The sequence below is a fragment of the Octopus bimaculoides genome, chromosome 3 (assembly GCF_001194135.2).
Source record: "Octopus bimaculoides isolate UCB-OBI-ISO-001 chromosome 3, ASM119413v2, whole genome shotgun sequence".
Taxonomy (NCBI): domain Eukaryota; kingdom Metazoa; phylum Mollusca; class Cephalopoda; order Octopoda; family Octopodidae; genus Octopus; species Octopus bimaculoides.
Window position 1 is genome coordinate 87,460,374 of NC_068983.1, and position 15,708 is coordinate 87,476,081.

The window sequence follows — 15,708 nt, forward strand, 5'->3', positions numbered from 1 at the left end:
CACACATACATACATATATATTTATATATATCTATGTGTGCATATATATGTGTATACGTATGTGTATGTATATGTATGTCAACGTGAATACAAATTAATGTATTTGTGGATATGTACGTATGTGCATAAGTGTACATATACATATGTGAGATGATATGTGTATGTGTAAAATGTATGTAAATAAATATGAATGTCTGTATGTGTGTGTGTGTGTGTGTGTGTGTGTGTGTGTATATATATATAGCAATAAGAAAATGGAGAGGAATAGGTGGTATTCATCAACTTGCAGACGTATTGTGTCAATTTACTTGTTCATTTGTTTACTAAAAGGACAATAATAACAATATACAAACACATGTGACATATTATGTCATATCAGTAATTAAAAAAGGACATATAGTGACAGAAAATGGAATAATGACTTACAGCTGTTTCAGTCTATGTACCAAGGAACATGTCTGTATGGAAATGTTTATGCATACATATGTGTATGTATGTATGTATGTATGTATGTATGTATGGGTGGGTATATATATGTATCCTCCTCATGTATAATAACAATAATTGACTCATTTGTGTGGATGTATGTACATTTAAATGTACATATATGTATTTATGTATATCTATGTATATATTAAAGTATGCATATATATGTGAGTTTTTATGGTTTTTATATTTTTATATTTGGATATTTTGAATTAACCTTATGAACTTTATAAAATCTCTGAAGAGGCCTAGAGAATCATCCATGTAACTATTTCATCTATTAATTACTTCAGCCTACTGGAGTTATATAGATAGAATGAGGCATGTCATCTCTACACTGAAACAACTGTAAGTCATTATCCCATTTTCTGTCACTATATGTCCTTTTTTAATTATTGATATGACATAATATATCACATGTGTTTGTATATTGTTATTATTGTCCTTTTAGTAAACAAATGAACAAGTAAATTGACACAATACAATGTCTGCAAGTTGATGAATACCACCTATTCTCCTCCATTTTCTTATTGCTATATAAATTAATGGTAAGATATCTTTTTACCCGCACCCAGTTATTGCACTTGGTAATACAAGGAAAAAACATTAGTGTAATAATAAGTGGGTATTCTTCCAGCAGTATATTGTTTAGATATATTATCCCTTCGTGGGTTGGATTCACAACCCCTAACTTTCTTGGATATGGATATATATATATATATATATATATATGGACATACAGATGAATGTATGAATGTGTGTAGGTATGTATGTGTGTAGATATGTATGTGTGTAATTATACAAACTTTCTCAACTTTATATATAAATTACAAATGTACTTTATTCCCTTACCTTATTTGTATTGTACTTTATATCGTAATTTACTACATAATTTCTATTTATTCTTTCATTTATTACTCTAATTCTATTTACCTACTCTATCTTACCTCCAACCAACCTGCAGACCCCTCACCCAAACACGTATAAATATAAATAATAAACAGTTTCACTCTTCTGTGATGAATCTACAAACAAACATACAAAACATCTAAGGGTATATTTTTTCCCTCTGAAGAGATTATACTCAGAAATATGAATTTAATATTTAATTAATTTCACTGAGTATAATCGAAACAGCTGTAAGGGATAATGATCAATTTGTTGCTGATAATAAACTCTTATTAACTTCAAAATCTCCATTTTCTTCTTCTTCCAATGTGTGTGTGTGCATGTGTATGTATATATATATATGTATATATATCATCGTCATCATTTAATGTTTGTTGTCCATGCTGGCACGGGTTGGACAGTTTGACTGGGCTGGTACACTGGAAGGCTGTACCAGACTCCAGTCTGATTTGGCATGGTTTTCTACTGCTGGATGCCCTTCGTAATGCCAACCACTCCGAGTGTGTAATGAGTGCTTTTACATGCCACTGGCACGGGTGCCATTTGTGTGACACCACGGTGCATTTATGTACCACTGGTGCCAATTTGCATGACACTGGTATCTGCCACAACTGCGATTTTGCTTGGCTTGATACGTCTTCTTCTCAAGCATGACATAATGCCAAAGGCCTTGGTCATTGCCTCTGTGAGGCCCTACACTCGAAAGGAACTCAGCCATTTTGCTTCCATGAGGCCCAATCCTCTAAAGGAACTAAGCCACCTTGCCTCTGTGAAGCCCAACACTCAAAAGGAACTCAGCCACTTTGCCTCTGTGAAACCCAATGCTCAAGAGTATCTCAGCCACTTTGCCTCCGTGAGGCCCTATTTTCAAAAGATGTTCTTTACATACCACCAGAATGGGTGCACTTGGCTTGATATAGCTTCTCACACACAGCACATCGCCAAAGGTCTCAGTCACTAGTCATTGCCTCTGTGAGGCTTGAAGTTCAAAGATCATGCTTCACCACCTCGTCCCATGTCTTCCTGGGCCTACTCTACCACAGTTCGCACCACAGTTAGAGATTGACACTTCTTTACACAGCTGTCCTTGTCCATACACATCACGTGACCATACCAACACAGTCATCTCTCTTGCACACCACTTCTGATTCCTCTTATGCCTAACTTTTCTCTCAAGATGCTTACCCTCTGCCGAACATACACACTGACATTGCACATCCAGCGAAGCATAGTGGCTTCATTTCTTTCAACCCTACACATGTCCTCGGCTATTATAGCCAATGTTTCACTGTCATGTAGCATAGCTGTTTGCACACAGGCATCAAACAATCTGCCTTTCACTCTGAGAGAGAGATCCTTTGTTGCTAGCAGGTGTAGGAGCTTTCTGAATTTTGCCCATCCTAATCTTATTCTTACAGTTATGCTCTTGGAGCATCCACCTCCACTACTAACTCAGTCACCTAGATAACAGAAGCTGTCTACTACCTCTAGCTTGCCCACCCCCCTGGCAGTTGATGGAGTCTATTTTCTGCACATTTTCAGCATTTATTATGCCCGTGCACCTTCCATATGATTATCTATGTGTGTATGTATATGTGTGTATATATTTATATATATACATGTGTATATACACATATATGTAAATATAGGTATATATATGTGTGTTTATATGTGTGCATCTTTCTATCCTATCTATCTATCTCTGTCTGTCTGTGTGTTTGTGTATGTATGTAGTTTTGTAGGCACAGTTTCATGCATTACAAGATCATGTTTTGTATTTTGTATATTATTAGGACTTGTTAAATACATTGCCTCAATAATTTTCATGAAATAGTTAGTCATCTGCCTCTAGCTTTGTTAGATTCTATTGTTTATGCCCTTCAACTTTGGTAATTTGACAGAAATTGCTTTTTCGTGTGTGTTGTAGTCACTATACATGCACACACATCCTCACAACTCACAGACACACACATGTGCATTTACATTCACATTTATACACTTAAATATGCATATTTTGACAGGCTTTCAATTATACACATATCCTGCGTGCCTCATTTACTCGCATATTTTCTCATATTTAAAAACATCCTATATACATATACAATGTAATATTGGAGCTTGTAATTGGGTAGCGGTTTTTTTAGAAATACTTGTCAAAGTTCCTTTGAATCATATCCTACTAGTATATATAAAAAAGGCAGGCCACATTATTGTCATCCACATTAATGTATAGTCTGAAGAAAACTGTTAGTGTCACTTGGAGTCCATTTTGATCAAATGTTTGCTTCTCATCATACTTTAGTTATCATACAGTAGTTTATGATCCCAATTTATAACTCTAACTAGAGAGTAATTCATGACCTCAGTTATTATACAACAGTTTGTGGTTTCAGTTATGATATAACTATGCTTCTAGTTTTCACATAATAATTCATAACCTTGGTTTTCACTCAACAATTTATCCTCCTCAGTTTTCACATTAATTCATGCACCCAGTAGTCATAGCACTATTTATGATCCCTTTCATAGTCAAATATATGTATCAATTTTTTAAAAAATTAAAGTTTCATTTTTACAGAAAGCAGATTGATCAGAGAGAAAAATAAAATATTTTTCCAAAAGATAAAGGTGGGATACCTGATACTTTCCTTTTTAAATATGCCCATCCCTTATGTAAATTATCTTCAATGGTATCATTTTTTACTATGATTTTCAATATTTTAAACTTTTATTTATAATAACATATCTTTGTTGAACACTAGCCTAGCCCATTGAAGTATGGCCTATTAAATTTCTCCATTTCTCTTCAGACCATCTTAAGTAGTTTTGAATTTTAGTCAATCAAAACAAATACAAGTTACAGTATTTCTTGGAAAATACAATGCTTGTGACATAGACTTCATGCTTTCCATATCACATATTCCATTTGAGAAGTAAGGGATTCATGAAGGGATTCTCTTTTATTAAATACAGCCATACAGATTTATATTTGTATAATTAAAGGATTAGGAATACTCCGTTTTATTTCCAGTACATTTTATGAATCCTTTACAAGTAAATCTTGGCTGGATATCTTAGAACATCAAGTTACTGAACTAGGTTGTTACAGTACAGTATCTAGTTTCACAATCTACTGGCATACTGTTTCAGCATCTCATCCTCCTTTGGCTCACTGGATTATTGATTAGAAACAAAACCAATTCCTATAATGCAGGAAGAATAGTATTTATTAGATAAATAAATCCAAAAGTAGCTTATTTTATTGACAAGAGTTAGACAAATTGCAAAGTTAGCATTGGAAGAATTTGAATGTAGAATACTGAAGTACTTAACTTGACACCATACAGAATTTGGATTATTCCTTTAAATAGGTTTAAGGCTGTTGTCATACAAGAGAAAAGAACTGAAGAGCTTTATTGTACATGATTTTCCAAGGACATTAGTAGTGTAAGGTGAAATCATTTTGTGTCACTCAAGAATATAAACTCAGCCATGGACTTGAAGGGGAGCTCACTTTCTTACATGATGGCCATTATGCTATTAGATATATTAATAGTATAACAGAAACATTGCTTACAAGAATATGAATAAAATCCCTTCACAAACTTAATATTGCATATTAACACAGTGAAGACATTCCTGATTTTCTCACATTGTTAACAACAGCTAACTCAACAAAATATATTGTATACATCTAACTAGTTACAAGCTTACTGATATTAATTATATGAATCCTTGGCTGTTCAGTATGGATTCCAGGGTAGAGCACTTCAAATAATGAGATTTTTGGATTGGCATCAATGCCCAGTTTTGTTAGCAAGGTGATTGAAAAAATTGTCTAATTAGTATCATATTGGTACTTAATTTATTCATTGTATGCAAGATAAAAAAATGACCAGAATATGAGATGAATTTAGTAAGGTATCAACAAAATGGATAACATAAAGTGCTTGGTCTGATTTGTCACCAAATTTAGCAAATCCATTTTAAATCATCAAAATTGGAATTAAATAAAAGTTACATAATGAGCTATAACATTCTTCAATTGGTTTTAAGAGAATCAAAATCTATCACTCATTATGTCTTCATATTATGGCATGCAAAGACTCAGTCTTTGATGTTGTAAACAATGGTATTAATAATTATCTTTCTCTTCTATTCTTTGAGTTCTTAAGATTCCTCACATGTAATGGTTGGATCCAATCAACTTTGGATCCTGATATACAATTAAATCTGAAATTTTGAGGTGAGTTATTGCTCAAGTAAGTTTTCATTGGTTACCCCAATGGCTTATACATACTATCTCTGCCAAATTCAATAGACCTTTACATTCCTCTGAAAAGTTGTCAAAATTTATATATTATTCTTCCAAACAGCTGTCTAAAAATTGATGTTTTTATGCTGTGTCCTGTTATGTCTTGTAAACTTAGCAGTATGTCAAATAGAATTCAATAAAATAAGTAACAGATTGATATAAGTATTGGGGTTGATTGACTAAGAACCCTTCAGTCCTTTAAATGTATCTATTAAAAGAATATTAACCTCATCTGCCACCTTGATCTCTGGTGATTTCCAGTTCCCTTATTCCTACATGTGTATACATCCTAAGGTTATATTTCAACTCTGAAACTTTACTCTTCACACTTTGTTTCAAAATACTCATTACTATGCTCCATATACCAACAAGGGAGCCACTACTTGGTAGCTAGACATGTAAGAAATAGTAGCTAAATATTACTCAGATAACACATTACCATTTAAAATGAAGACATTAGATAATGTAGTATAGATATATAAAAAGATGGGATGGTTATGGCTGAAATGCCTTTGGCCAGAGATAGGTCTGTACAGTCATTGTTGACATAGAACTAAACAACAACCATACCACAATTCTTATAGGGTACATAAATATAAGTGAAATATTTTCAGTGAGAAAATACAGTAAATAAATAAAGTTCTCATGAGTAATTAAACTTAATCAAAGGTTAACAAACATAATCTTATAAAGAACAGGATAACTTACTGAATATATGAACAGAAGAACATATCCATTTCTAGCAGCCTGATTATATGATCTGATCACAAAAATAATGGTGTGATCAGGGAAGTATCAAAGTTAGAAATAGCAGAATATATATGGTGTAAAAACATAAATCACTTTATGATCTAGAATTAAGTTTGCTTTAAAGACAAAGAAATACCATAGAATAGGGAGCTTAACACATTACATTATTAAAATCAGTTAAAATATTTCAAAGAGCAATGATTATTTCATGTAGTAGTTTCTTGGTGATTAAAAGCATTGAACCTTTGCATTAGAAATGAAGGCTCTGAAATAAAATTTAATTTTAAGATATACCTAGGGTTACATGTATATCATCATACATTGATACTATGTGAGGTATCTATTGAAAGGCCTCTGATATTAAATAGTATTCATCACGTAAACTACTGGATTTGACCTGTATATAAACAGATTGGCTACTTGTTTTTTTTTTTGCTATTGGTCAAGTGACGTAGACACCTCTGATGAGACTTCCAAGAGGGTTGAAAATTGATTCTGTTCATCCTTTTCTCAGTCTACAGAGAAACTGTTAAATTCAACATATTTGTATGTCTATGAGGTGAGTTTAAATGTAGATGAAAGTAGGAACTAGAAATTATGGAAGAGACCAATTGTAGTGCAATGCAGAGCATAAAAGATGAGGTAAATAGTGCAGAAATTTTAAAATATAATGACAGTTATTTGGAGGACCCTTTATTTGTTTTGACAATTTTTCCCCTTCTGATACTTCTTTGAAATAAATAGAATTTGGCAGGATGTGAACTGAGAGTTGAACGGAAAAAAAAAAATGTCTGATTGAGTCATTAGGTCACTAGTGAAGGCTTTGTCTTCATGCAATGTGTTTAGAGCAAGTCAACCTTTCCCTTCAAATTAAACTTATCCTCCAAGAACATATGAACTCAGTACCATCAGCCAGCAAAAACTTTTATCATTTACATAGTGCTTCTGCTACTTAAAGAAGTGAACTACCATGGTAGCTGTTTAGAGCTTGATGGATTGAATCACTGATAGTAAATTGTTTTTGCCAGAAGTACAGTGCAGTGTTGGCAATGAAATATATATGGTCAGCTTTAGAGCTATTAGTGACTCAACCAGCTGCAATTCTCAAGGACAGAAAACAAACCACCGATCATCAGTAATACAGCTGAGCCTACCATCCTACAACTGATCCACTATATATTATTGTGTTATAATGTACATATTTTTATGTATCATACCATATATGTCATTTATATGTTATTTAATTGCAATTTCTCAAATTGTTCATGTTGAGATAATATCTGTAAATCTTATATACATTTCAGATCTTATATACATTTTCTTTTCTTTTTGTTTAATAAAGGTTTGTTTGTTGGTACTTTAATCAACCAAATTGGAGGACCTGGTGTGATTATTATTGGAGGATTTTTCCAAGGATTAATGCTGTTTGTCTCCGCATTTGCTAATAGCGCTTTCTTTTTGTTTGTTTCTATTGGTGTTTGTTTTGGTAAGTATAATATCAAATAATAATGATTTATAACATTGGTACAAGACCATGAATAATGTTTGGAGGGTGGGGCAGGTGAGGCTATAGTCATTCTAAATACCTCTCCCATCACTTGACAATATTTATTTTATTAAATATTAAAGGGTGAAAGACAGAATTTGAACCTCAGATGTAAAGGAATTTAATACTATATAGCCCTTTTTATTCAATGCTCAACAACCTCTGAAAATGATGGTATTCATGATATCAGATAAGAAGAGTATTAACTCTTTATATTTGCAAATATTTTATCAAAATGCTTTGCAGTGTACTTCAATTTCCCAGGTATTAAAGGGGTCACAGATGTCTTCCTTTGAATAAGATGCCAATCGATAAGAAATACTGAAATTACAAACCTATGTGTGGAGTCCCTATGTGGTCTCTTGATCTGCTAGAAATCACAGCAAATTCCCCCAGAAACATTCTGATATACAGAATGACAGAATGGTCATAACTGGACTGCTTTTTATTGTAGGTCTACTGATTTTGGGCCGACTTAGTTCATAAAGAAAACAAATATTGAGCTCAGTAATGCAAGGTGGTCAATTAGACAGTCTTTATGATACTTAGGCTGATGGGTTGACTGTAACACCTTACTATATCTATTTACAGTTAGTTATGCTGGACCATTGGCAGTTGAGTGTCTTTGACAGGGACACATAAAGTATCAAGTCACAAACAAACCACTAATTTTTTTCAGCTAGTATGCTGAACTAGAGATATACACCATAACAATATTCTTAGGTAGCATGCTGACTGTTTATTCTGTGAATAACAATACTATTTTAGCAACTATAGCAACCTGTACTGCAGATAGTTCCAGTATATATTGGTAACTTAGCTAATATTAGAAAAAAAGATGAACATGTTCTAACTGAGAAGATTATGAACATCCAGTAATTATAAAAAGCAGAAAAGCAGTACAAAGAATAAGAGTATGTCTGTGTGTAGCCTAGATTACTCTTCCTTTCTAATTGTGTAACCTGACCTACTGTGCAGTGTGCCAAGTACCAGATACAAAAGGATACTTGTTAGGGTTATCAGAAATGCAAAACTCAAACAGATCAATGCTGATCTCTTTTACCATTGCTGTTGATATCATATGTGAAGATCTTCCCAAAGTGTGCCTATTAATACTAAGCATACAGCTAAGTGGATTATAGATACACAATAACATATGCAATACATTGTGATGTATTAACTCACATGCTGCCCTCCTTGAAATTTTTAGGGCCCCATCAATTCCAAACTGGACTTACTGTGTGTTTGTTCACCATCTCAAGTAATTTCTTATAACTTCAGTAAACAACAACCATGACACTAATATATATTTTTGTTTTTACTTTTAGGGATTGGATGTTCTCTTGTGTATGTAACCATTTTTGTAGTTGTTGGAATTTATTTTGGTGGCAGGGCAACAATTTTCCTCGCAATTCTGTCAACAGCTGGACCAATTGGAGGAGTTATATTTCCACTTATTATTCCATATATTATCAGAGTTTATACTTGGAATAGCTGCCTTTTCATCTTGTCTGGAATCACCTTCAACATTTGCCCACTAGGGCTATATATTTTGTTTTGTCAGAATCAAGCTAATAAAGCAAACCAGCAATACATTATTCAGATTCCTATTAAGCTGAAAACCAGAAAAAAGCTATTGGATGTAAGTGTATTCAAGAATGTCATGTTTAACCTTTTTTTGCTCCCACTTTGCCTGAGCTGTGGTTATATGAATTTTGCAATGAGTATTTATGCTAGCTATATGGATAACAAAGGCTTCAGTCTGATAGAAACCACTCAACTTTTCTCCATCTTGTGTTCTGCATCAATTGTTATCAGGTTAGTTAAACTTGTTTTATACCCTATAAAATAATTTTCTTCCCATTATAGTGTTTATGATACTTGTTTATGTGAAAATTTGTTTCCTGCAATAAATCTGAGGCATAATCTTATCACAAACTTTTGAAAGCATTAGTCAGATTATGTAAAAAAGTAACCAACTTGTTGATGAGATCCTGTATATTTATAATATCACTGTATAAGCATTTAATTTTTATTTTACTTTTTTTCATAATTTTTTCAACAAATTGTGTTGTTTTTCGTCTTGGATAAATATATGAGCTGTTTGGAAATAAATGTATTGAAAAATATGAGAAACTAATTATTATTTATATACTAATTTTTAAATGTATAGGAGCTTCTGACAAGAAAAATTTATATTTCAAACTAATAAAATGCCAACTCTTAGTTAGGAAAGAAACAACCCAAACAATATAATAACAGCAGCACTAAAGAGTAATGGTCACACAAAGACCACAGCTCAGATAGAGTGAAAGAAACAAGAATTCATTTGCTTCTGTGCTCTCATCAGACCTCAGATTAGCCATCTTTGAAAACAAACACAAAAAAGGTGACAAGAATGGAGACACTGATGTGAGTGAGAGATGTTTCCCTACTCCTACAGACCCAGACCCCATAAAGGAACAAAGATGAAACCATGAGTGAGAGGTCTGCCTGGGAAGGAGACACCAGTACTAATGGCCCTATCACCACCGAGGAGACAAGAAAGCTAAAAGAGGAAAGGAAAAAAGGAAGGCAAAAGCCTCTGAAAGCAAACAAGAACAGAAAGATGATGAATAAAAAGGAAGAGAAAGAAAAACAAAAAACAATTCCCAAGAAAAATATCAAGGAAAGAAATTGCCCATGCAGGAAGGTACTATTAGTTAAAAAGAAAACTTTTGGGCAAAAAAGACCCTGGACAATAGAAATGATATAAGAGAGAACACACCTGAGTGCCTAAGTTCTACCTGCACGATGCCTGCTGGCATGAAGGTAACAGTGCAAACTGCCATTTCACACACCCAAAACCATACCACAGCTGCATGAGACAGGATGAAAGCTTCCCTCTAAAGGGACCAAAGGATAAACAAAGACTCCAAACGGGTCAAAAAGATCATGCACCACTTTCACCAAAATAAGAATGTGGAGATGTAGTGCACACTACTTCCAATAGCCCTATCCAGATACAGTCATAAGGGCTGCTTCTGAGCATTCTTTTTTTGTGCATAGTGCAAAAGATTGTGCAGCCACTGACCTGGTTACATTAATTTCAGCAAAGAAGTTATCCTCACCAACATACAAGACCATCACAGCCAACAGGTACAGAGTGGCCACCACTGGCATCAGCACAGATGTCATATTGATTCTCTTACTAAATATTAGAGGGCTATTACATGCAAGCAAGCTTTATACATAGCACTCACTCAAATGCATCTAAGACTCAATACCATTGATGCAGAAATACACATACCAAGTATGTTATATTGTGAACTGACAGAAAAGACAGAAGTCATGCTCATGTGGCAATGTGCATCCGTGAAGACCTCATGCCCCAGGTCCTCTTGTCATACTCAAACTTAGTGTGTGACACACTAATTATACATATAAGACAACTCGATATAGTTATATGTGCTATTTATCACCCATCAGATGCTCCAAATCACCTGGGTGTATTGAAGATTACCTTGCAAAAATAGAAGTTTTAACCAAATGAGAACAACATTTCAGTGTGCTTCTCATGTAGAATTGTCTGAGGGCCTTTTCCACTCAGAAATGATGCAGTGCAAACAAAGACAGGTGGAATCCCTACTCAACCTTGCCAGCACATTATGTATGGATCATGTAGTACTCCAGCCAAGCAGGGCAAACAATATACTTGATTTCTGCTTCACAAGCAATATAGATCTCATCCATAATGGGTAAGTGACACTGATGCTAGTTTCAGATCATAATATAATAGAGCTGACCATGTATGGTCCAAAGGAATCCACAGACATGCAGCCTATGACAAGCACCCAAAATCTGTCTATTCTGAACTTCTATAAAGTAGACTGGAAATTAATTGAGAAAGAGCTCTTCAGACAGGATAGGTCTCAATGTCTCTCCACAGCTTGTCCCAGAGAGAAAGACTACTGCAAATAAGAATGAAATTCCTCAGGAGAGTAAAGTTTTTTGAGACAGTATACAAAGATTGCTAACTGCCTACATAGAGAACTCAATGGTGGTGAAAAATCTTACCTGATAACAACACTGCTGGAGACTGAGAAAAATATAAAATGCTCCCATGACAAAGAGAGAGCAGACAAAGAAGTCTGGGTTATGGAAAATATAAAATCAAACCCTAAAGCCTTCTTTAAGTTTTCCAAAGAAACTGCCTCAATGCTTTTCAGGGTGGGGCTACTTCTCCAAAAATATGGCCCCCTTATAAAAATTGCAATGAAAACAAGTGAAACACTGGGCAAATAATTCAGAAGTATTTTCACCCTCCCTTATGGCACATGCAAGTCAGCAAACATGTAGAGTTCTTTACCACTACAGATATCAAAAAAGGAGGTAGTAACAATTGGTTACATTGATATAAAAGATGTAACATTGGCCATAGACAGAATAGACCTGAACTCAACTGCTGGCCCTGATGTTTTCCCAGCAATCCTTCTAAAATTGTGTAAACAAACCCTGGTGAAAGCACTGCAGTCTCTCTTCCAGATTTTCCTTTGCGAGTTGCAAACTTCCAGGCAAGTTGAGGGAAGGAATAACATACTATATTCATAAAGAAGGTAGCAGAGTAGATGCCAAAAACTGTAGGCCTATCACTCTAACCTTGCATTTCAACAAAGTTATGGAACATAGTCTGAAGGAACCTAATCACATTTCTTGAAGAAAATTACTAGCTGACTGACACCCAGCATGGTTTCCGACCAAGAAGAAACTGATAGACACAGCTCTTACAACACAATGGGTGTTGAAACAGCTGCTTAACCACTCAAATGTGAATGTAATATATCTTGACTTTGTGAAGGCCTAAAGTTGATCATAGAATAATATGTCATGAATTGTGTGATTTCAGCATAGTTGGAAAATAATGAGTGGTGGCCCATGATGCACTGTCTTGGGGGGCCTCTGTTATTCTTAGTTGCCCTCCTAGACATGCTCTCACCCACAGAGGACCACCATCATGAGCTATGCAGATGACACAAACGTTTCACAGGTAATATAAGACTAAAGATAGCATGCACCTGCAACAAGAGTTAAATGCAATATACAAGTGGGCTGATGACAATAATCTGCAGTTTAATACTGGAAAGTTCCAAGCCCTTTGCTTTCAGCTGACAAAGTTAAATGCAATGCAGACAAAATACACTGGACCTGGAGAGATCGCAGTTCCAGAATCACAATCAGTGTGTAACCTGGGCATTGACATGAGTTGTGATGCATATTACTAAGTTGGCAATGAAATACAGGCAGCTGACCATATGGATTCTTAAAGCTTTCAGAGCAGGAAACCATAATGGCTCTCTGGAAACATTGACTATTGCTTCCGACTATGGTCACCATACAGTGTGAAATAATAGCAGAACTCAAAGCAGTCCAGTGAAGCTACATAAAAATAATCTCAATGCAGCAAATTAGCTACTGGTAAAGACTCAAGAAGTTAAGACTTTACTCTTTGGAATGAAGGAGAGAAAGATATACTGTAATATACTTCTGGAAGATCCTAGGACTTGTCCCAAACTTTAGCATTGAAAGTTATACAAACACCAGAACAGGGTGCCATTGCATAGTGCCTAAAATTTCACCCCTGTTGTCAAAGTACAGGCCTGGATACAGCAAAAGATTGGAGTTCACAAGAGCTCACAGATCTTCAATATCCTTTTGAAGGAGCTTAGAAACCTACATGGTGTGGATGTATGTTTTCAAAACTAAACTGGATCTCCTGCTGTCAAGAGTCCCAGATGAGCCAACTTCATGACAGGAAGCAGAAATGAGAGCAGCAGCATCAAACTTCCTCATTCACCAAATGCTCACTATTAAAGGAGGATTAATGAAAATGTAGTAACATTAGTTGGTGGTGCTGCTGCATAACCACAGCCCTTGAGCTGAAACTAGTGAAAGCTATATGATTTGTTATATTTATGAATTTGTTTTGCAAGATTCCTGATATGAAATTGTGTGTTGAAACAGATATTGTTATATTTCGGGATAGTCATTTTTTTTTCTTTTTTTCCTTGCCAAATAAACACACTCACTATATATTCATTCTTCACTCATTTATTATTGTTCTTATTTCATTTCAAGTCCATTGTCTGGAAATCTTTCGTCATACATCTGTGGTTTCTCCAGTGACTCTTCCATGTCAGGACAGGAGAAAACATGTGAGATGGAAGAGTTGCTGAAGAGGTCACAGATGTGTGATGAAAGATTTCCAGACAATGGACTTGAGATGAAAAAATAATAGTAAACAAGTGAAGAATGAATATATAGTGCATGTGTTTATTTGGTAAGAGAAAAAAAAGATAACCATCCTGAAATATAACAATATATGATTTGATAAAGCACATAATGTTTGCCATTAACTGTTGACTAGGTACATAAGAATATAAAACTATTGTCATTGTTTATTTCTAGACAAAGCAAATTAATGGTTGTTCATTTCATTTTCTTAATTATAGTCCTTTACAGTAAGAAGGCTTTTCAACTGTAAAAGTATATGTTCCTAAAACTTAGCATTTTTAACTTTTCCAAATTCTTTCTAGTGATGGAAATTTAGTTCTTTGTATTGTGAAAATCAAACTAACTCCGAAATTTATTTTTTTATCTTAAACTATAGGGTTGCTCTCGGCGTGTTACTTCGATTAACAGGGTGGAGATTTGTGTATATATATACAATTGTCGCAATTGGATTTGGAATTTCTATGTGTATTTCAACTGTTCTTAGTTCTTATGAATTATTAGCAGTGTGCACTTTATTTGTGGGTCTGTTCCATGGAGGTCCTTGTGGATTATATCCTATTATTATTTTGGATTTTGTTGGTCCTGAGAAATACAGTTCTGGTATTGGTATTACTGAAACAGCAAATGGCATGATTACCATCATTGAAGGGTTTCTAACAGGTAAGGTAACTTCCAATGTTTTTAAAGATCTTTTTTTGTTGTATAGAAGTAGTCACAATAAGTTATGTTCAAACTGTTAAATAATACAAAATTAATAGATTGAATGTTAAGAATTGTCCGTTGTTGTTTAACACCAGGTGTGACCTGCAGTGAGTCAAAAGCTGGGTGAATGACTAGGTGCAACTCACAAATTTATTATTCCAGAAATATACAATGTCTAACTGAGGATCATACGTCTTACATCAAATACACAGAATTAATTATACTGGGTATAATATGACAGTTTGGACACATTGTATTCTCTTCACCTCAGTTTCTTTCTCTATGCCTAATGCTGCTTTACCTGATCTAGCAGAATTAAATATTCCAGCTGTGATCGTCTTCTGTATTTTGTATATCTAAAACTGCATTCAATATGTCAGTTCAATATGTCCTTTATTCTTTAAAATGTAGGTTGGTGTGATTTGAGGGAATCTGGCTGCTATTTCTTAAAAAATAACTCAATATATTGTATACAATATGTATTTTCTAGTGTGGTTATTTTAAATACAAGCAATTAAATATTGGGTCATCCCATAAATAATGTTTTTTTTTCCACTTGCATGAACTGTAAGTCGGAAGGGGATGGGATAAAGTACCTGCATTAACTTGCTATAAAAACAGGCAGTAATTTTACCTTGTACATGGTCTTAGTGCAAGTTTTGAAGAGTGCAGTTTGATTTTAACAGTTATCTATCTATCTATCTATCTATCTATCTATCTATCTATCTAT

General features: G+C 34.3%; 1 protein-coding gene across 1 annotated transcript in view; it reads left to right on the plus strand.

The window, feature by feature from the left end:
- Window positions 1-15,708, plus strand: part of LOC106873339 (monocarboxylate transporter 1) — a 55,906-nt gene that overhangs the window by 24,842 nt on the left and 15,356 nt on the right. Inside the window, exons 3-5 of the mRNA XM_052966271.1 lie at window positions 7,803-7,946; window positions 9,335-9,824; window positions 14,653-14,936. Of these exons, the coding sequence (XP_052822231.1) occupies window positions 7,803-7,946; window positions 9,335-9,824; window positions 14,653-14,936 (918 nt within the window). The remainder of the gene's footprint in view (window positions 1-7,802; window positions 7,947-9,334; window positions 9,825-14,652; window positions 14,937-15,708) is intronic.